Source organism: Eschrichtius robustus, chromosome 8 (genome assembly GCF_028021215.1).
Source record: "Eschrichtius robustus isolate mEscRob2 chromosome 8, mEscRob2.pri, whole genome shotgun sequence".
NCBI lineage: Eukaryota > Metazoa > Chordata > Mammalia > Artiodactyla > Eschrichtiidae > Eschrichtius > Eschrichtius robustus.
The window spans coordinates 21,234,084-21,257,860 of NC_090831.1; the positions used below are offsets into that span (position 1 = coordinate 21,234,084).

The window sequence follows — 23,777 nt, forward strand, 5'->3', positions numbered from 1 at the left end:
ATGATACAGAGTTTGTAGATAACAGAGATTGTTTGTTTCTTTTTTTCCTCAGGGAAGACTTTACTGGTGTAAAGTCTTTGCCTCCTTATTGTGGCACTAACCTCAGCAAACAGAGATAACATTGGAAATGCTCCTAGGAAAGTGTCCAGCACATGGTTGGCACTCAGCAAGGGACAGCTGCTTATCATTATGAGTATTCAGAAGCAGAATCACTAAACAAAAATTAAAACAGGTTACTTGGATTAACTGAAAAAAATTATGATACTCATTACTGAATGGGAAATAAATGTAGGCAAATAGTTTTGTGGTCCCTTCTTTGATAAACTTTCACAACATAAGCACAAATTACTTGCCTCTTGTAGAAGATGAGTAAACCAATTTCCAGAGATAGAAAGTGAGCAAGTTTTCAGATTCTATATGATTCCAAATATGCTGAACCTTTGTATGAGGGCTTTTGTAATAGAGAAGCAATTCATCTTAAACAGTGTGATCCTTAATCACTCAGAGAAAATCTTTTCTTTTAATTAATTAATTTATTTATGTATTTTTGGCTGTGTTGGGTCTTCGTTGCTGCACACGGGCTTTCTCTAGCTGAGGCGAGCAGGGGCTACTCTTTGTTGTGGTGCGCGGGCTTCTCATTGCGGTGGCTTCTCTTGTTGCAGAGCACAGGCTCTAGGCACGCAGGCTTCAGTAGTTGCAATGTGCGGGCTCAGTAGTTGTGGCTCGTGGGCTCTAGAGCACAGGCTCAGCAGTTGTGGCGCACGGGCTTAGTTGCTCCGCAGCATGTGGGATCTTCCCGGACCAGGGCTGGAACCTGTGTCCCCTGCATTGGCAGGTGGACTCCCAACCACTGTGCCACCAGGGAAGTGCCACTCAGAGAAAATCTTGAATGCTAGAGATTGAACTTATATTTTGAGAGTTTAGAAAGTTATTATTTGGAAAAGATCTTATTCAAAATAATTTAATAAGCACGTCACACCATGCTATACACATAGTAGGCAAATGATAAATATTTATTGGATTAAGATAATAAAGATAAATGTACTAGTTATTTTAAGGGGCTAAAACAAAAAAAGCTGTCTATTTTAAAATGTGATTTTTTGCTTTCAAAAGAAGAGTATATATTCTAAGCATTACAGTGCAGATTTCATTCTGAAAATGGCTAATAAAATAATAAAGATCGTTTTGAGTTACTGTGTGAAGCCTAGGAAGATGCTGATCACCAGTTATCTAGATCATGGTGTTAATTGTGGTTTACCCCTGGGACTTTAGGTGAGCAAAGGTGCACAGGCAGAATTGAGTATGAGCTTGGGGACAGTAGGCTGCTGACCTGACAGAAAAGTTGTTGAGGAGTAGAAGAGCAAAGTAGAAGGAGCCATGCTATGGGGCTGTGGAGGAGAAGAGAGGCAGTACAGAAGGAACAGTTCAAGGAATAACAGGTGCACTAATAGCACAGACTTTGTTATAGGGAATTAAACTGCCTAAAGTTCTATTTTATATAACATTGCTTAAAATAAGTTAGCTATTGGCCAAGTGTGATTTTTGTTGTATTGACTTTTGACTACATGTAAGAGCTACATGTCTATTTTATTTCAATGGGCAGGTTTCCTTGTGTGCTATAGCAGATGTGTTACAAATACCACATATAAGCATGCATGTATATCATATATGTACATGTGGGGTGTGTGTGCGTGTGTGTATGTGTGCATGTACATGCATCTACACACCACAAGGGGAACCTACCCATATGCAGAGAGCTATTCTCATTTCTACCTGCAGCTGGACCCAACCTAAGTGAAAATTCCCGGTCATATTTATTGATAGCCATTCCAGTGTAAGCTCTTTGAAAGCTATTAGAAATACAAGACTTAGGTTACCTCTAATTTGGATAACTATTGGAGAATGTTTGTGAAAGAAGCAAGTTTTAAGATCATTAATGTCTTAAAAATAGAGAAAAGGAGTAAAACCAGTCTCTGCTTCACTAAAGGTTTATAATCATAGCAAACTAGTGCTCTAATGATTTAAAATGTCCATACGTGATTCCTCAAACTTGGGCATTACACTGTTAACAAAGAATGTTTTTTGGTCTGTGGCCTAGTTCATATTTCTCTTGCTATGTACACACATACACACACGCGCATGCACACACTGTATCCTGCGTGACAACCCTCCATCCTCACAAGCTGGTGTCTCCCAGAAGACACACTATCTGAGGCTTCAGTATGTCATTGCTTCCTCCCTTCACTGTGAAGTGACTGCTTAAGTCAAAAGCAATGATTTGTAGAAATCCATAGTAGAGTAACATAATGGCTTCTAAGACATCTAGTAACCCAACAAATTAGTGTGGCTGGCAGAAGCAAGGAAAAGCACATCCAAATCTCAAATAATCCAGAGAAAGTATCTGTTCCAGTAGGAAGAAATCTCTGCCCTCTTCATAAGGAAGCAACCCTGGGACTTCTCAAATGGCACATTTACAGGGTGGGTGGATGGGATACGACTGCGCTGGTTCCTCCCTATCTCCAACCCCTTCTGTGAAAGCGCTTGCCCCACGTACACCTATTTACTAGGTTATTTCATCTAGTCCCACAGATTCATTACCATCTATATTCTAGCGACCTAGATGTCTTCCCTGAACATCACACTAACATCCAAATGCCATCCACTTGGCTGTCTTATAGATATTTGAACTGAGAAGATTCAAAACTGCTGGTCCCCATCCCTTACCCGCCCGCCCACACACTTTCCAGACAGCTCCCCCGCGCAGTTCTTCCCCATCTCAGTTAACAGCGGCTCCGTCCTTCAAGTTGCTCAGGCTAAAATCCCGTACTTTTCTGTGATAACTCTAAATCTTTCCACTGTCCACCCCTTTATCTTAAAGATCCACTTCACTGAAACCACCGTCACTCTCCAAGGTTATTGCAAACACCATCAAACTGGTGTTCATGCTTCAATCTTGTCTCCCAAAAGTCTATTCTCCGCTTTTAAAACTGGATGAAATCATGTACCTTCTGTAATCAAAACCCTTACGGCTCTTACTCTGAGTAAAAGGCAAAATCCTCACCATGACTCACAAGGTGTAGATGATCTGGCAGCCCCACCCGCATTTCTTATTTAACCCCAACTCCCCAAGCTCTCTCTGACCTCATCTCCTAAACCCCTTCCACCCGAGACTGTCTGCTTTTCCAGCCTCCTTGCTGACCCTAAAGCGTGCCAAGCACCTTTGCAGCTGATGCTCCCTTTGCCTGGAGCATACTTCTCCCGGATATCTGCCTGGCTTGTTCTCCCGTAACTTTAAGTCTCTGTTCCAATGTCACCTCCACAGAGAGGTCTCCCCAGACCACCTGTATAAAACAGCACCTTTCCTCTGATACTCCTTATCTCTCCTTACGCTGCTTAGTTTTTCATGGCATTTATCATATATTGTTTATTTATTCATCTCTTCTGATTAATTATAAACTCCCTGAGTATAGGGGTCTTGTCTGTTTTGGTCTTCCTTGAAGACCACATCATATACACTCAATAAATACCTTTTAAACGAATGACAGCAAACTCCACTCTAACATTTCTATCTTCATAAATCTTTTAATTCCAAGACATTTTTGGCTTCTCAACTATAGTTAATAAAAGCTGCTGTTGAATCTAGGTAGGTGTGAACTAATCAAACTACAGGAACCAAACACATCTGCCCAAACTAGCCCGTTGAATTCAGAATTTCTGGTAAATATACCTATATCAATGAACTCGGTTACATCTGAAATTCTGTTTTTTCTTCTTTAGTCAAGCAACCTCAAAATCTGTCTTTATGCATATTCCCCAGCTTTCTGCTGATATAAATTAGCAAAGTTGTATAAAGGCTTCTCCGCCAGTTTGACTTTATAATTGACCAGAGGGCATGTCTTGCCCTGGTTACAGATCTGGGGATGCTGAGGAGGGGGATGGAGGAGCCTAAAGGAGAGTTAAGATCACTCCCTCAGAATTAGTGTTTTTGTTTTTTTCAGATATATACCCAGGAGTGGAATTGCTGGGTCATATGATAGTTCTGTTTTTAGTTTTTTGAGAAATCTCCATACTGTTTTCCACAGTGGCTGCACCAGTTTACATTCCCACCAACAGTGCACAAGGGTTCCCTTTTCTCCACATCCTCACCAACATTTGTTGTTTCTGTTCTTTTGGATGATAGCCGTGCTGACAGGTGTGAGATGATATCTTATTTGGTTTTGATTTGCATTTCCCAGATGATTAGTGATGCTGAGCATCTTTTCACGTGCCTGTTGGCCAGCCATTTGCATTTCCTCTTTGGAAAAAATGTCTATTCAGGTCTTCTTCCCATTTTTTGATTGGGTAGTTTGTTTTGTTGATGTTGAGTTGTATGAGCTGTTTATATATGTTGGATATTAATCCTTTACTGGTCATATCATTTGCAAATATTTTCTCCCATTCAGTAGGTTGTCTTTTTTTTTTTTTGTCAATGGTTTCCTTTTTTTTTTTAATGTATTTATTTTTATTTATTTTTGGCTGCATTGGGTCTTCGTTGCTGCACACAGGCTTTCTCTAGTTGTGGCGAGCTGGGTCTACTCTTTGTTGCGGTGCATGGGCTTCTCCTTGTGGTGGCTTCTCTTGTTGCGGAGCACGGGCTCTAGAGCGCAGGCTCAGTAGTTGTGGCGCCTGGGCCTAGTTGCTCTGCGGCATGTAGGATCTTCCCAGACCGGGGTTCGAACTCGTGTCCCCTGCATTGGCAGGCGGATTCTTAACCACTGCACCACCAGGAAGCCCTCAATGATTTCCTTTGTTGTGCAAAAGCTAAGTTTAATTAAGTCCCATTTGTTTATTTTTGCTTTTATTTCCTCTACTTTAGGAGACAAATTCAAAAAAATATTGCTGCTATTTATGTCAGAGTGTTCTGCCTATGTTTTCCTCTACGAGTTTTATAGTATCCGATCTTACATTTAGGTCTTTAATCCATTTGAGTTTATTTTTTGTATATGGTATTAGAGAATGTTCTAATTTCATTCTTTTACATGTAGCTGTCAAGATACATGCACCCCAACGTTCATGGTGGCATTATTTACAATTGCCAAGATATGGAAGCAACCTAAGTGTCCATCAACAGATGAATGGATAAAGAAGATGTGGTATATAAATACAACAGAATACTACTCAGCCATAAAAAAGAATGAAATTTTGTCATTTGCAGTAACATGGATGGACTTGGAGGGCATTATGCTAAGTGAAACAAGTCAGACAGAGAAAGATAAATACTAAATGATATCACTTTTATGTGGAATCTAGAAAATACAACAAAATAGTGAATATAACAAAAAGAAGCAGACTCACAGACATAGAGAACAAACTAGTGATTACCAGTGGGGAGGGAGGAGGGGCAATATAGGGGTGGGAGAGCAGGAGGTACAAACTATTGGGTATAAGATAGACCCAAGGATGTACTGTGTAACATGGGCAGTATAGCCAGTAGTTTGTAATGACTGTAAATGGAAAGTCACCTTTAAAAATTGTATTAAAATTTTTTTTGAAAGATTACTCCCTCAGGAAAGAAGACAACAGTGCCTTCAGCAAGAAGACCTCTATCTAATGTGGGGGAGGGACCACTTCAAGGAGTCACGGAGGCTCAGTCACATTTGGGAATTCAGGGGACTCCGAGTTCTCCAAGTCCCCCCAATTTCCCTCACTTCTCACTTCCAACTCTTCCCAATCAATAAACAAAAGAAACCTGGCAGAGCTATGATTCAGTAAACATTGCAAATTGGCAATGCACAGAATGAAATTCGAGTTTGGATTCAGCCAACTCTGCTTGTTACTTCTGGGGAGAGGGAGGACATTGGAATTGAAGGTGGTTTGCAAAGGGGTCTTTAGTCTAAGCTATAATTTTTTTTAAAAAAATTAAAGCATTTATGCATTTGGTATGATTAAAATTAATTTCAAATTTGCAATATGGTATAAGTATGAAAAACTACTTTTTTCTTTAGGAACTAAGCCAGGTAGAACAATCACTGTCTGGCCTAGTACAACCATACTCCTCTGCATGATATATACCCAGAGGCATGTTCCTAGAACCCCTTCTAAAAGTTTGTCATTCTTTTGTATGCAATGCTATAGTATATGTGATCCTGTCTTGCCATATCCTCCCCTGAAGTCAATCACTCCTAAACCACATTAACAATCTCCCAGATCCTCAGATTTGATGGTACCTACTCCTTCCCCAGTTGTAACTCTGGCTTCTTTAGACTACAGCTCTTCATCTATGGTAACATATTCATGAACCACTTTGAGTAATAACACTCTTGTCTCAAATTTCCTTTACATCCTAGCCTAACAGATTGATTTTAGGGTAGAACCTAGACGATTATGGAATAATGTAATGTATAATAAGGAATATATAGGACGGTATAGGACCAAAGAGACAAGGCACCAAACCCCTCCTGATGTCATCAGGGAAGACTGCCCAGGAAAGATAATTATTTAGGAGGAGGATGATGATGATAATATATATGTATGTTCTAGGTGCTTTGCATATGCTATCTCATTTAATCGTCTCAATAACTCTATTCTACTGTTATCCCAGTTTTATAATTGAAGGAACCAAAGAACAATGAGATTAAGTGATTTTGCCTGTTTTCACACAGCTTGCAAATAATGGAGCTGAAATTCAAACCTAGTTTAGTCTGGCTGCTGAGTCCCTGCTCTTAATTATGGATAATAAGACAAAACTCAGTGGGGGTCAAGGATGGCATTCTATCTAGACCAAGGGAAGAGTAACACAAAGTAATGAAAATAGGAGAGAATATGGTTTGTACTAGAACAACAAGGCATTCAGTTTGGCAGGAGTGTGAGTAGTGGCAGAAAGGACACTGAAAGGGTAGGCAGAAATCGGTTCATGAAGGGGCTTATTTGCTGGATTTTATCATATACAAAATGAGGAGATGTTGACAGGTTTTAAGCAGGAAAATAACATGATCAGAATTGTATTTTTGAATAATCCCTCTGGCAGTGATATGGAGGATGGATTGGAATAGATTCAAACTGGGGGCACAGGTCACTATTAGGAAGGGCTTGCATTATCCTAAGAGGCTGATGAGGGCTAAACTAGAACAGCAACAAGCATGATGGAAAAAAGGGGAGATGGAGTTGAACGCTGCAAAATGAAACTGAAACTTCTGTATTTCAAATGTGTCAACAGTATTCTAGAGGGAAATAAGATAATGGTGTTCCTGTATTTGTCTCTGTCTTCCTGTTAATGAAATAGTACTCATTAAAGTCTTCACAGGGTCAAAGATATTGTCTAGTTAGGTAAACATTATGCAAGTTTTCAGCCAAGAGTAAATATATAAAAATTATTTTACAAATAATACTTAATGTTTCTGCATTGAAGAAATAAATAGTTGAGAAGATTAAATCTTTTATTTCACAAGGTTTTTAAAAGACACAAAACATAAACCTATTTATACATAAAGGAAAATAAGAATTCTAAGCAAGAGCTTATCATGACGACATTACCCATCATTTTTTACCTTTAAACCTTCTATCCTTTTCTTGGGTAGCCATTCAGAAATAAGGACCAGCGAATTTTGTTATTTGGATATCTTTTATCATCGTATATTTAAGCTCTTTATTTATTGGATGAATGTGTCATCATTTCATTTAGAGCATTACTACTTATCAGAAAATCTGATTTTTTTTCTGTGATACGTGAGCCAGTTCCATTTGGAATTTCTAAAGGCCTAATTTTAGTCAATATTTTCAAAGTATGATAAAGCGCAGAAATAATTTGTTAATTAAGATAACAAATATTAGCCAGTAAAATGAAACCGAGACAAGACTCTAAAATAATGTATTTGTTAGTAGTCAATCCACATTTATGAACATTAGCATGTATTAGTGAACAGTTATGTTAAGGCAAAAGACTCTCTCAGATATAATCTATTTCCATCAATATGTTAAAGATTATCAAAATCTAAAACATATTCTATAATATAATAAGTGACACGAAATGATTTCAAAAAGGAATTTCTATGTTACAGAGTTTGTTATTAGAAAGGTGCCATAAAAGTATAATGGGAAATAAAATTTTAGTTATTTAATATAAGGTGGAAAGATAGAAAGACAAGCTTTTAAGTATTTACGTAGTTTAATGAATTATTTGCCAAATTCTCCTGAAATGATACCTAGTTCCTATTAAATCAGTGGACACTTGCTATATGAGCTATTTTTCTTTAGAACTGTATTTTTTTAAGGATTCCATTTTTATCACAGAAATTTATCTAAACTTATACATATATTAATAGTTATATATAGTAAGTGAAAATGCCCTTATCTGAAATGAATACATTGTATAATATCAAAATCTTCAGTCTTTTTTAGAAAACAGAAGAGAGAAATAAAGAATAAATTAGTTACAACATTTACATTTGATTTATTATTGAGTAGATATGAAGCCTTTGAAATCTACAACGATATTTTTTATTTTTGTCATCACTTAATTCTATTTGCATTTCTCTTGCTTTAGTATTTTAATAGTATTAATAATATAGTTTTCATCATGTTTACCTGAACACTTTGTATGTTATATATTTTTAAAAGAATATCTTGCTTCTTTTTGATTAGAATTTTCTATAAAAGACATTAGTTGAAAAATTAACTTCTTACCTAAAGCTACTATCCTCCTTAATCATTTTCAAATAATGGGTAAAGCTGCATCTTTGTGAATTTATTTTTGAAAACTTGGTTACTTTAGTAGAAACAGACACCAGAAATTGAAGGTTGAATGTATTTCTATGACTCACATACAGTATGGTGTATCCTTTTCAAATTTTATCCTAGAGCACTTTTTTAAACGTGCAATAGAATACAGCTATTCTCTCTGAAATGGTCCCTTTTTACAATGGTGAAATTTAACAAACTATTTTTATAATCTTTTGAATATCATTTTTGCATTCTGGAATTAATTAATGAATTATAAAAGTTCCAGATACTTTTGTTTTGTTAAAAAAAATAAACACCCGTATTTGAATCTTCTGATAGCAAAACAAGCAATATACCATTTAGGGTTGAAATATATAATATTTGAACTACGGTTCTATATATTTCAAAATTCATATTTTTTAATAAATAGATTTATCTATTTGTCCTATAAAACAGCTTTCTATGACGTGAATCACTTAATGATATTATCGCTTTGGATATAAAATTGGCCTATATATAAGTGCTTCATTCCTCACCCACACTTACCTCTCCAAAAGAAAGTCTACCAGTAGTCTCGCACAGTGGTGAGCAGTCTTAAATTTAAAACTATTGTGCATTAGAGCAAAGGAAGATATTTTTCATGTTAAAGCAGTTTTTACCATCAAACATCTAAAGAGTTATAAACTATGAATGAATTACCTTTAAACCATGGTCTTTAAGGTTAAATTCATTTTCTGAATGCTTTTAGGAGTGACGTTATGCTATCACATTTTAAAATATTTTAAATGATAAAATTTTACATTTCACGAATAGTGCATGAACAGGTTTAATTACGTATGTTTCCCTTTGCTTGGAAATTAAAATGCTGTAAATGCCATAAATTGAGTAAGTTTATCTCAGAATGAGGAATAGGTTATTTAGAGACAAATAAATACCCAATAACTATTTATAGCCTGAAAAGATGTGTTTAAGTCACAGTCAAAATACAGGTTACTTGTGTAAAATCTAGCCTACTGAACAAACAAGTATTTTTTTAATTAGAGCGAGTAATATGACTAAAAACTTTTCAAATAAGAGAAATTAAGAGAATTATAAATCTAATGTGTGATTCTCAAAATTCCCAATTGCTCGCAAGTGTTTATTTGGATAACAGCATAACAGCAACAAAGGACTTCTTTAAATGGCGTATTTTTCAGCTTTATTTCAAATGCTGTATAGCATAAGAATCCATTGCTCAGAGAGAAATTTTAAGCCATGGAAAAAGAGTATGAAACATGTTCCAAAGTGCTGAAGGAATTAATTGCCCTATTAGGTAATGAATACCCAAAAGAATGAGCATTAGTGATTTATGGCTTAAAGTGCTTGGGTCTGATCAGCATTTTGACTTCTTTGAAGGAGGACTTGTAGCCACCAGGTTGTGCCTCACTTATACCAGGCCAGGTCCCCCAGAAAATCCCATTTCGGACACCTCTGTATTTCTGGTGATAATATTTGCCATTTAAGTTTGCAGAAAGACATGCATCAAACCACCAGCCTGAACTGTAGTAGAGCCCACAGTTCCCAGAGGGGTATCGATCGTTGTCTCTATCCGGGGTGGTGAAAAACTTCATATCGTGGTTGTAATGTTTACTGAAACGTAAGGCATCTCCAGCTGTGCCATTATAGTTACCAATGTGTAGACGGTATTTGAGAAACTCGTTGGCCACATAAAAGTGATCATACAAGGCATAGAGTTTGACACCGTTAAAGTCTTCAAGATCTATTCTTAGAATCATGTCCTTACTCTTAGTCAGAAGATGGATTTTATCGTTCCCCAGCCAAAATTCTCTTCTGGGGTTTCCAAAGCCTACTTTGTAGTCTTGCCATGTTCTGGTGAAGTTGGTGCTTCCATCAACACGTGCCTGCAGCACTGTCCAGCCTCCCCCCATGGTTTCCATGTCACAGAAAACTTCGAAGCTACTATTTTTGGGATCCGGTGTAACTCTGTAGAGCTCACTGCTTCTTTTGCCTATTGTGTAGTATTCAGAGCAATCTTTATATATAAGATGTTGAACTGCAGGGGTAAAAAAAGAAAAGCATTGGATTTTGTTAATAAAAACTAGGCATCTAAAGAATTCTTTATATGCACGAAAGCAGTTTTATAATTTGATCAATGGTGATAATGAAACCTTGCTCAGCTAAACTTACTTGAACCTGTTTAGCAAAAGCTTGTTAATGCCTCAGAACAAGAACCTGGTGTCATAAAGCAGACAAAGCTCCCCAACACAGTCTTGGTTGGTAATAATACTGACAACACCACCAACAAACAACAACAAGAAGAAATAAAAGTGATAGTTTTAGTAACTTAGTAATATTTAGTGAGGGCTCCACATGTGTTCTAGGGATTCTGCCAAAGACTTGATAACATTTTCACACTTAATCTGCACATGAACTTTATGATGTAGATATTATTAACAACCTGCTGGTGAGAAAGAATATTAGGCTCAAAATGGATCCGTGGCTTGCCCAACTTCACAGAAGTTTTAAATGGCAGAGCCAGGACTGAGCTCAGACCTGGCTGGCTGCAAAGCTTGTCCTTGTAACCACTGCATCCCTCGGTCCTGAAAGTCAGATGATTCTAACTCTCCTAGAACTGCATTCCATGTGTACAGAGGAAGCACAGGCTTCTATATCCTTTCACCTAAAGAGGCTGCTAGACTCCACTTTCAGGCAGTTTTATAGGATTTTTCCAAATGATTTATTAAAATTCTAAAATACAGCATTGATCAACATTTCCATTTATTTTACTTGCTTGACAATTAGAGAAGCTTAAGTTGTTTTTAAAAACTTCAATAATATACCAATATTCTTACTCTGAATTTATTATCCAGGAAAATATTTAGCTAGTGTTTCACATGTCTGGTTTCTAGAAGGAAACCACAGGTGATTATGCTCAGGATTAGTGTAATAAACAGTTAATGTGGTTCTGTAGGAACCAATACAGATATTTACTCCAAAATAATTTTTTTAAAAATTGGTACTGGATCAGGCAAGTTTAATACAAGCCACTCATGAGCCACAAATAATCTCTTCATGTGTACTTAGAACTCAGAATATTCAGATAGTTCCCCAAAACTTAGTAGAAAAAAAGACAGTAGAATCTTGTTCTTGTCATTACAAATTGCCATGCAGTGCCACATCTAATGTTCACCCAGGTATGTCACCTAAGATGTGAAACTCTGCCTTGCAATGTTCAGGGCACATTTAGATACAGGCCGCTGGGAGTATTAGCAACAGTGGTCCTGGAATCTCCCAAATACCTTCACTGGGTAGATTCCCTGGGGAATCTACCTAGCGAAGATGCATGAGGTGCTTTTTTCAAAGGACCATGATCTCTGCTTCAGGCACCATATCCCTTCAACCTCACATTCATGCAGAGATGGCTTTCCAAAGTGTGATAAGACCACCATCAGCAATGGTCCCAGAAACTCATGTGGAAAAACCAGGGTTTGGGGGAACCAGTGCCACAGCTAGCAGTTCGTGGGCAGAACAGGCAGTTAGGTTTATGGCCTTTAACATATATTTATTAAAGCTAATTCAGATTATCAGCAAATAATCTGGATGGGGAAGATGGGTTCTATTGTTACATGCTTGAATTCTAGTGAAAGAGAGGAAGAAATAAGAATGTATTCCTTCCCTTAGTGGCATGCCAAAACTCCCCTTAAAATGTTTTTGGGCCACTAGGTCTCAAAGCAAAAAGTTTTGCACACATATGAAGCCATATAGCTGCTTTTATCCCATCTATAAAATCTCCCATTTCCACTAGACATTTGGTATTATGAACTGCAGATTACTTGCTAAAATCTTTCAGAGGTCTCTTGTCGCTGTATAAGGAGCAGTCACCTGACCACACAAAAAAACTGATTTCCAAAGAACAGAGTACAACCACAAACACTGCCTTAACTCTACTGTTTTCAAACACTTCAGTGAAGAGATAAGTTAAACTCACTGAAACATTAAGAAATTCTCTTAGAATATTACTCAGCCATAAAAAGAAATGAAATTGAGTTATTTGTAGTGAGGTGGATGGACCTAGAGTCTGTCACACAGAGTGAAGTAAGTCAGAAAAACAAATACTGTATGCTAACACATATATATGGAATCTAAAAAAAAGAAAAAAAGAAAAAAATGGTTCTGTAGAACCTAGGGGCAGGGCAGGAATAAAGACGCAGACGTAGAGAACGGACTTGAGGACACGGGGAGGGGGAAGGGTAAGCTGGGACAAAGTGAGAGAGTGGCATGGACTTATATATACTACCAAATGTAAAATAGATAGCTAGTGGGAAGCAGCTGCATAGCACAGGGAGATCAGCTCGGTGCTGTGTGTCCACCTAGAGGGATGGGATAGGGAGGGTGGGAGGGAGACACAAGAGGGAGGAGATACGGGGATATATGTATACGTATAGATGATTCACTTTGTTATACAGCAGAAACTAACACACCATTGTAAAGCAATTATACTCCAATAAAGATGTTTAAAAAAAAAAAAAAGAAAAGAAATTCTCTCCCTCCACTTCTGTTTGTGTGTAGCTCTGGCGTCAGCAAATAAGATCTTTGAAATTGAAAGTGCTTTCTAACGCATACAGAACTCATTATGATTTTTTGTAATTAGGTCCTATTCCTTTCTGTGGGCACGTGTGCAAAGATAATAGTTTTTTCTGTATTACCTTGATGAATAAAAGGCTTAACTTATATAATTCATCCTTTATTTAATTTATATGCTCAGGTTAGTGTTTATAGATACTGTCTAGCTATATAACATTCATGAACAAATGATAAGAAAACATTATTATACATACCTGGACGTGACTGTATTTGTTCTTGAGTGGGACACTTAGATGAACATTTGCCATCCAAACTATTGACAACAAATGTTAGGTTTGCCACTTTGCTATCGACATAATGTTCTATGTTGTTCATATTTACAAGATTCAGCTTCTCCAGGCGACCCTGAAGCACGTCGATCTCCTCCTTGGCATCCTTAAGGTCAGAGGACAGCTTGTTAACCTCGCTCTCTAACTCTCTAACTCTGTTGTCACCAGCTTCTCCCAGAGCTCCTGTGCCGGGTAACAGCAGTCCATTTCTGCCCGGGTCTCGGTTGTCATCAGCCTGCAGTTTGCAGTCTTGGCAAGACTTCTTCAGGCTCTTTACAATTTCCTTGAGGTTCTGGACTTCTTTGAACACCTCCTCGATCCTGCCAAACTGCTTGGGGAGCTGAATAGTCAGCGGGGGCAGGTTCACCTGGTAGGGACAGTCGCCTCCCTCCTCGCATTTCGCTCTGCTTTCTAGTCTCACCGGGCAGGCGTCCTGGGCTGCTTCATCTTTAATTTCCTCTGTTGCATTGTTTGCCACAACCAAAAAACCATAAGCAGCAAGGACAGCCGAGCTCAGCCAGCACCACTTCGCCAGCTTCATCTTCGCGGTGGTGCTCGCCCCAGCAGGGAAAGGGGCCGGGCTGGAGCTCTTTTAAGAGCTGCAGCTGCCTTCCTGAGTCAGGCTTTCCGTGTTCTCAGAAAAGGGCGGGAGCGCTTTGCATCACCAGTCTCAGAAACGCGGAGGAAGAGGAGATTGCCCTCATCACACTCAAGTGTGCCCCAACACTGTTATTTGTTCTCAATCAAAACCATCCGCTTTGGAATTCCTGCAGTTGGTCAGATGCACATACTCAACAAGTTTCACTTTCATCTTTTATTTTTAAAAAGCACAAGAAAAATCTTGAATCTTAAAATAATTATACTTGAAGTAAATCATTTCATGATACTTAACGCCACAGTGGGGTAAACAGTTTTTAAAGATAAAATTGAATGTGCTAGTTATCCAGATTATGTGAAGGACAGAAATGTTACAAAAATGGAAATGGTTCTTTTTCCTTCTTGGAATGGGGCATTGAGAATTCTGTATTTTCTTCACGTTGGGCTTTCAGGTGAAATCTCAAGCACTTAAAAATTTAAATATAATGAAGCTCAGCTTTCTGGTTCTTGCAGTGGACTTTTGTTTCATCTGTTTGAAAAGGGAAGAAAACTGGTAGAGAAAAAAGTGCTGCTTTCTATTTCTCCGACCACTGCATAGCTTAGGAGGAATGTCTAACTGACGGAAACACTGTTAAAATACATCCTTGCCTTTCATCAAAACCAGCAGCCTCCTCCTTTGCTTTTCACCAGTTCTGTGCCTGTACTGTCCTTCCACAGCTGCCAAGTATGAATCTCTGAACTAGTCCATCCCATCTCGGTTCTGATTCTTCTTTTGTCTCCGGCATCTTTGCCTGCCCTCCCCGCTGGCAGCCCTGGCAGTCCCCTCTCTGTGTTTCTGCCTCCGCAGTGGGCCCTCCACCTGGTCTCTATGCCACTTGCCATGTCACTGCTTTGCCCCAAACACGTCTGCATTCATGACTTTTCACACTTTTCAAACCTTTTTTCATGGTTTTCAAACTTTTCTCCTGAGAGGCTGAGGACAGGAAGGGGGAACAGCTTCTACTGAAGGAACCACCTCCTTTTAATTTATTTTACATATTGGCATCTCATGTAAGGTTTCTTATTAAAAAAGGATTTTATTATTTTAAAAATAATTTCAAAATTATGGCTAGGGGACTTCCTTGGTGGCTCAGTGGTTAAGAATCCGCCTGCCAATGCAGGGGGACACGGGTTCGAGCCCTGGTCTGGGAAGATCCCACATGCCGTGGAGCAACTAAGCCTGTGTGTCACAACTACTGAGCCTGTGCTCTAGAGCCCGTGAGCCACAACTACTGAGCCCACGTGCCTAGAGCCTGTGCTCCCTAACAAGAGAAGCCACCGCAATGAGAAGCCCGCGCACTGCAACAAAGACCCAACGCAGCCAAAATTTAAAAAAATAAAATTATGGCTAAAAGTCTGAATTCTTATTGTATTATATAAAGTACTTTGTAATCTATCTCTTATTTATTTCTTTAACCTGATTTCCTATGATTTTTCTATATACTCCTTCATTCCAGCCAAACACTCCTATTCAGCCTAACTATTCATGTTCTCTAAATGTGTCAGGCTCACTTTACACTTCCAAACTGTATTTACTCCTGGATATTCAGGAGACCTAGATTCCACCCCTGCATCTACTTCTTATTGGATCTATAGATCATTAACTTTGCTGAGCCTTGGTTCCTGTAACTGTGAAGGAGGAATTTGGCTATTCTCCCCTCATACAGGAATGATAGTTACAAAAATTTTGAGTGGTACAGTGCTGAAGGAAAAAAATGCAGTGTATAAAATGTAACATTCTTTCCAAACAAATTTGTCAAACATGTTCTACACACCTTATGTCTCATTTTCCTCCATCTTCTTCCAGCTTTTTAAAAAATTAAGTTTCTTTTTCTCTTCATTCCATTTAATGTATTCAAACCAATTTTCGCATATTAAATTTTTGACTAAAAATATCTATTTAATCTCCTAATTTCATTTCTCTCTCCTCACCCACTTTCAAACTGTGACACTCCCCTACTGTAAGGGGAGAAAATAAATGAATGATTAGGTAACTTTAAAAATAAAGAGAATGATGATAATATAGATAATAGATTAAAATATCTTATAAAGTAGAAATATATAGGAACGATATTTAGTTCAAGGTACATTATTAAATGCCTTTGACTTGATAGGCTATAAATCCACATATTTAGCCTGTCAAGTCCAGTCAAGAATTTATTAAAGATCTGTATACTCAGCACTATGCTGGAGCATATAGAAGATGTATCCATCCATCCATCCATCCATCCATCATATATTTATTGAGCATCCCCTACGTGCAAGACATTGTTCCAGGCACTTAGGCTACACTAGTGAACACATCAAACAAAAATCCCCTTTTCCTTCTTAGGAAGGGGTACTGAGGGCTTTGTATTTTGCTCATGTTGGACTTTCAAGTGAAATCATAAGCACTTTTAAGCTTTTCTAAATCTAACAAAGGTATAGCTTTCTGACTCTTGCATTGGGCTTTTGTTTCATCTCTGTGAATCAGGGATTTGCTATCCAGGCACTGCTGTTGATTCTTGGGCCCTGCACACCCCACTTAGCCAAGGGCCAGTGGCATAGTTCCGCCTAAAAAACTTGGATGTGCTATGGGAACTGGCTCCTGTCCCTTCGGGACCATAGAAAATACCCCAAATAAAGGCCAAAAATAGCTTTATTAATCAGTTTTTATCGACACTAGTAAGTGGGAATTCTGGGTTCTTAATTTTAAAAGATTATTGTTCACTTGCCAGAGGCAGACACTAAGTGACCACCACATGAAAGAGGCTCAACCTGCCTAATGAGTTTACAGCCCACGGGGGCAGAGAGTGTTGTGCTACAGTTGTGCAGGAAGCTTTCACAAATACTATCTCACTACATCCTCCCATCTACACAATTAATTCCTGCACGTGCAGATGAGCAAAGAAAGGGTTCAAAGTAATAAATCACCTGCTTATGGTTTCGCACTTTTTAAAGGACAGTTGGAATTTGAACCTGGGTCTGACTCCAAAGTTCACGTCTTCTCCTGTGCCACCCTGCCACGTGGGGGGCAGGGAGATAATACTGGAAAGGAATATCGGTACCATGTTGTGGAGAGCCTGGTGCTTAAATCACTGCTCAGATCAGTGGGGAGCCACTGAAGGTTTTGAGCAAAGGAATAATATAATCAGTTAAGCATTTGAGAGAAATTAATCTATCATTGAAATTGTAGGTGCACTGGAAAGGGAAAGATTAGGCAGAGAGAGCAGCTTAGAGGCCATTTAAATAGTCCAAGTCATTGTTTCCCGAAGTGTGTTTGCTGGAACGTGAGTACCTAGATGTTGATAAATGTTATGTGACAACAGAGTTCCAGGACAGGTGGCTCTGAAAATTATCAGTAATTTGCTAATGTGCGTTATGGCTGGCCAAGAAGAAAATAACATATGCTGCATTTTTCAAATTTTGGTTGATAATGGGAATCTTTTTTTTTTCTAGCACCATTTTTAGGAATGAATCTTCTGCTAGGAACCAGTAGGAAATGCTGTGCTAGGTGAGAGGTGCTAGTGTAGTGGCGGGAACTAGGTAAGAGGTGAACTAGTGTGGTGGCAGGAGGGGTGGTGAAGGGGTAGCAACTATTTTTGTCAAAGAGTAATAGCATCTATAGAATCTGATAAGGGATGAAAAATGGAAGGAGAGGGGAGAGTTGAGAGAGCACCATGAAATATGACTCCAACTGAAGTTAAGTAATGTCATGGCAATGAGAGTAGAGAGGGAGCCGTGAGTTGGGGAGAGTGTAGTAGTATTATTTCTGTTTTGAATAGACTGACAAGCCACCAAGTAGACATATCTAACATACAGTTAAACATCTAAGTATTACAAACAGCACAGAATGGATATGGATGTCAATTTGAAGCCACAGGAACCAAAAGGATGGTAAAATATGAGAACCAGAAGAGTGCTGTGTCACAAAGACCAGGAGAGAGGGTTTCAAAGAGGCAGCCATCAGATAATCAAAAACTTGAAGAGCTGATTTCTGGTCCTCAACTCCTACGGAATTCCCACCCTCCGACCTTGACTCTCTGCCTTCTCCTTCTTGCTGGAAAACCTTTCCGGATTTTCTCATGCCCAGCCTGCCCTGACTCCTAGAATCGTCTACTGATTCCTCATGGCAGTGTCGGAAACTTCTACCCCATATCTGCTCTCAACCTGGAACTGATGCATTATGCCCACTTACAGACTTGTTTTTCAGATCTAAACAAATTATTTAACACCAATACATGTTGGGATTTTAAAGTAGCAAGATATGTTTTTATAAGCCCCATATGAAAATTACTTTCATCAGTCTATATTCACAATATATTCAAACTTCTTTTTTTTTTCTTACGCAAAGTATATTTAAGAGAGGATCTGCATTTACTGTATCTGGATCAGATTCCAAAAGCAAATTTTCATTTCCCTTAATACAGTTCTCTTAAAAGAAAGAAACCCTTTATGTTTCTATTTGTACCAAAGGAAGCAAGTAAATTTAATAACAATTATTATTTATAGTACTGAGATCCTTTTCTTGACATTATGCCTATTAATTTAACATATTTGTAGTTTCTATTACTAAATTTGATGGTTCTTTAGGGAGTACATGTTTTGGGATAAAAAATTAAAACATTCACTTTTTAATCTACTTGGTTTAAAATGTCAACAGTAAATAATGTTTATCTTAATACTCCTTAGAGGTCTTAGTCCTTGTTCATTATAAATTTCATGGAAAGAACTTTAAACAAAAGCCTGATTTCAGCAACCCATAGAGAATTGCCTGATTTTGGTTAAAGCTAGAATAATAGTTGGTAGGTTCTTTGTTATGTCCTGCAAGTACATCTCTAGCATAGATTAAGAGATCCAGACTAGGAAACCCTCCAGCATGGACCTACCATGAAATATCCACTATGTGAATCCTTAAGGGTCTGGATCAAGAGAAACATAGGGCAGAAATATCCAAAGGTCCACTCTTAACAAGACTATAAAACATGCAGTCATCTGATGAACTAAGGGCCTAGGTCTTCAGTGAGATATCCAGGGCTTCTCAGGTTAGAATTTTTTGAAACTGGAGTATTTCATGGGAGTCTTGGAATGTCCATCTTATCAATGTCAATATCTTATCAACAAAATCTTTTACTGTGTATCCCACACCAAGGCAGGGATCATGGAGGGGCTAAGAGATCCATGGGGCATGGCATCTAATTTTCCTGTCATCTCTCTAAATTTCCAGAGACTCAATAAACTTCATATAACCAATGTTGAGGAAACAAAATATGTTTATTTTTATTTCTTGTATTGGAGATTGATCTTGAGTTTCCTTTTATATTCCTCAAACAAAACAAAAAATAAAATCATAATAAAGAAATCATAAAAATGAAATTGTGGCTTTTCCTGTCTTCCCTTTGTTTCTCATAATTTATGGTAGTTATGTGTTTTCTATAATGTCACCACAAACACTGAATTAGCAAATATCAAACCATTGCTCCTAGGGGAAATACAGGGTTAGGCTTCTACGAGCCTCGGGTCCTAATATTTTTGTCAACTGATCAATATATAACCTTGTTTTCAATGTGTTTCTGTTTAAAGACATCTTATTTAGTATATATTGTTGATTCATTAACACAGAATTCATGACCAAGAGAACTATAATCATGCCTGAAGGAAGCTTATCTAACACATGTATTTCCTCCTTAAGGTACCTCACAACCTTCTTGCACTGAGGAACACTAGATAGCACCTCAGAACTGTGCTCAGGGGCCATTTTAAACAGTGAAAACATCAGCAAAAAACACAAAAATGTGGAAAAACATGGCACTTAGACCACAACAAGAGCACTTGGTTACAGTATGAGAGCTGAAATAAGACAACAGAGTGTTGATCTCTGAGCTCAGCTGGGAATGCGTGTGTTGGGCAACTCGAACTTTTCACCACCCTGGCCATGTCTACAAATGGTCCCCAAAGCCCACAAGTATTATCCTGGAGTTATAAATTCTAATAAGTAAGTGAATTTGCAAATATGCAATACATGAATAATGAGGATTGATTGTATACTGTTACAAAATCCAAGGCTTTAAATTCTTAGTAATGTCTATATATTCATTCTAAGTGTTAATTTGGTTTTATCTGTTTTATCACTTGCATTCCTTAGGGTATTATTTGCTTTGTTTGCCTTTACTTGGCATTTAAAAATAATATATAAATATGAATTTATAGAATATATAACATTACATATATCTATTATATGTTATATAATTTTATATAATATCATGCAATATCATATGTTATATAATTATATAAATTTAAACTGAATAATAAAATTTAGCTTAGGAATTTGTTTCAGTTCATTCATAAAAACAGTATGCATCTTAAACAATTAACTTTTTATGGAAAAATGAAAATAGTAAACTAATTCCATGCCAGTTGAATAATTTCATGCTGCATGTATGTCTTTTAAAAGCCTGTTCTTTCCTCTCTTTGAAACTTGTTTTTTAAAGACTCAAGTTTATCTTATGAAATATATATGTCAGCATATGAATTCTCAATAAATGTTAATTTAAAGGTGATTTCTACTGTGCTGGTAACTAAAGAAAATCTATGAAATGGAGTAAATGTTGTAGTTTTAATAGTAAACGTGATTTAAAGTATGGCATTCTGAGGTATAGCATTATCTTATTAAGTTTATTTCTTTCTCTGCTTCTAGTTTGATATTATCTATGATTTGAGTCATATCCTATTGTTTGCAATGAAAATTTTTCAGAGTATAAGAAACTACTTTTTTTTTTTTAATTTTTAAAAATTTTTTATTTATTATTTTTTAATTTTTAAATTTTTTTATTTTTGGCTGTGTTGGGTCTTCGTTTCTGTGTGAGGGCTTTCTCCAGTTGCAGCGAGTTGGGGCCACTCTTCATCGCGGTGCGCGGGCCTCTCACTATCGCGGCCTCTCTTGTTGCGGAGCAGAGGCTCCAGACGCTCAGGCTCAGTAGTTGTGGCTCACGGGCCCAGCTGCTCCGCGGCATGTGGGATCTTCCCAGACCAGGGCTCGAACTCGTGTCCCCTGCATTGGCAGGCAGATTCTCAACCACTGCGCCACAAGGGAAGCCCAAGAAACTACTTCTTGATCATTATCAAGAGATGTAAAATTGCTTGGCCCTTATTTTACTTATTTTAAAGTGTCCACCATTATTTACCACAGCTTTCCTCTGCTTGTGCATTTAACACACAATTATTTCAATCATGTTTACATGTACAAATGATATGGCATGTGTTTTGATACTTGATATAAAGTTCAGCTACAACAACTGCTGTTGCACAAAAAAATGACAACACAGATGCACAAGTTGTGGTCAAGTCATGTATAAACGTAGGCTTAAAATAAGTCTCCATTCACTACCATTATCATCTCAAAAATAGCATGACATGACAGGGTGAAAAGAGTCTTAGAATGGTAGTTATGGAACCCATGATCTTAGTGAGGAAACTCCCACTTTCTTGTCCCTTAACTAGGCATTAGTTTCCTCATCTGTAATATGAGGTCAGATTAGAGATCTTCAGGTCCTTTTCAGGTGTAATACTTTATGACTGTAAATGTTATTAATTAGAAGTCATGTAATAGCAAAGCAAGTCATAAGTACAGATGGTCCTTTAATTAGATTAATTCCAATGGAAAATTATAAAGATCTTCGTTTTAGTTACTCCTCCATTCAATGAGTCCTTATTTTGCATTTATTGAGCCATGCTCTGTACCGACCCTGGGGATGACATAAGTGAAAAAACAGACCCAGTCCTCACTTCATGGAGCTTTAAGTTTCAGAGCAAAGTATTTCAAGCCAGAGCCAGCCTTGGGCCGAGGCAATGTGTTTGGTGTTAGAAAGGGGGTCAGTAAGCACACCAAGGCCTTTTCTGCACCTCTCAATTCCCTCCCACTATGCCATGGCATTGGCCTCTCCCTTTGCTAACTCTGAAAATAGCCAATCGTAGAGTCATTCTTTTCAAATTAGACCACAAAGGTTGTACAGTGTCTGTATATAATCATGCCTACGTTGGATATATGCTTCCTGGCAGAGAAGAGAACTTCCTGTTTCCCTTATTAGGCTTATTTCTTTGCCTCTTAACCCACCTCCATAACTACCAGCACTCCAAAATCTTCCATTTACAAAGCAGAGTGTTTGGAATGAAAGGGTTTTTTAAAAGAAAACCATATTCTGTACAAATGGCATGTATAGCTTTCCTAGGTCTAAAATTTATATAATGAGTGTAGGGTTTATTAATTCAATAAAGTCCAGATTATGCAGAATGCACAGAATAAAGATATAGCTGTGTAGCATTGAAAATATAAGAGCACGGGAGGTAAACATATTAAAACTTTTTGCTTTTACATTTGCTGTTTTCCCTATTTTTTCCCTCTTGTTTTATCTTTGCTTCTGCATCGTGAGGCAGTAGGGGTACTGAGGAAGAAGAAGAAGTTGTTCTTTAGCAACTAAAAGCATATGGATTGGGGGATTTTACTTTTCTCTTTTCTAAGGCAAGCCCCAGAAGAGGAGCCTGGCCTGACTTGGAGAATCTAGGCTAAGTTTAAGTGGCCCTTCCTCCCTGCTCCACGACTAGCTAACATCTGCTGCTTATTATGTGGCCCATCTTCTCTAATTTTCCTGCTAACTCCCACCCAAAACACAGAAGACAGAAATATAGTACAGAGGAATGTAGTGGAGCCCAGAGAGATGAAGGTGGTGGGATAAAGATGACAAAGAAACAAAGAAAAGAGACTCGAGGGAAAAAGAGGGAGAGAAATTGAATCATGGTGGGGTCTGTACCAGAGTCTTGTTTAAAGAAGATATTAAGTCCATATGGAAAGCTAATTTTATAGGATTTCTTTTCCGGAATGGAAATTGAGAGAACAAAGTTAGAGGACATGACTGGAATCAGAGCATTAGGGCATCAAAGATAAATGCTTTCTTCATCATTTTGGCAGTGGCCAGTTGTGTTAATAGTTGCTTCAGATTATATTATTACATTGCCATAAATGAAGTTAAATAAACTTTTAGGACACAGACCTTCCAAACAGCTTTACTTTATAAACAGTGTGAATTTTTAGCCAATATACCCAATTTCCAATGTTTAAAGGAGTTTTGCTGTGGAACTACTGGCTTTCATAACAATTTAATTCACTGTGATTTCCTGAATTTTTCATATTTTAAAACACCAGTACTATATCAAATAGAATAATAACATTGTCAGGTAGAAGCTGAATATACTAGATATATATTACAGTAATTAATATGAAATATCTAGAACAAACAGCATTTACAGTTTATTAAAGGAACCTTAATATTAAACAGCTATTTCAAACTTTTCCAGTGCTGTAAAACTTCAGAAAACGACGTTACATGTTATGAGGACTAGCCCCTTCATTTTACAGATGAGTAAACAGGTCTAGGAAAAACTAAATGACCTGTCCATGCCTGGCCAAGGCTGCTCAGGTCTCCCAATTTCCATGCCATCTAGTTTACACTGATCTCTACAGTACCCTTAATTTGTAGCTAGACTATAGAAAAATGC

The 23,777-nt window shown here is 37.7% G+C and overlaps 2 protein-coding genes across 2 annotated transcripts in view; one reads left to right on the forward strand and one right to left on the reverse strand.

Annotated features, from left to right (window-relative positions):
- Positions 1-23,777, forward strand: part of CCDC146 (coiled-coil domain containing 146) — a 109,029-nt gene that overhangs the window by 14,889 nt on the left and 70,363 nt on the right. The window lies entirely within an intron of this gene.
- Positions 9,870-14,253, reverse strand: FGL2 (fibrinogen like 2). The gene is made up of 2 exons (XM_068550438.1): positions 13,536-14,253; positions 9,870-10,750 (listed from the first exon to the last, which is right to left on the reverse strand). The coding sequence occupies exons 1-2, from the start codon at positions 14,149-14,151 to the stop codon at positions 10,044-10,046; spliced, it is 1,323 nt and encodes a 440-aa protein (XP_068406539.1). The 5' UTR covers positions 14,152-14,253; the 3' UTR covers positions 9,870-10,043.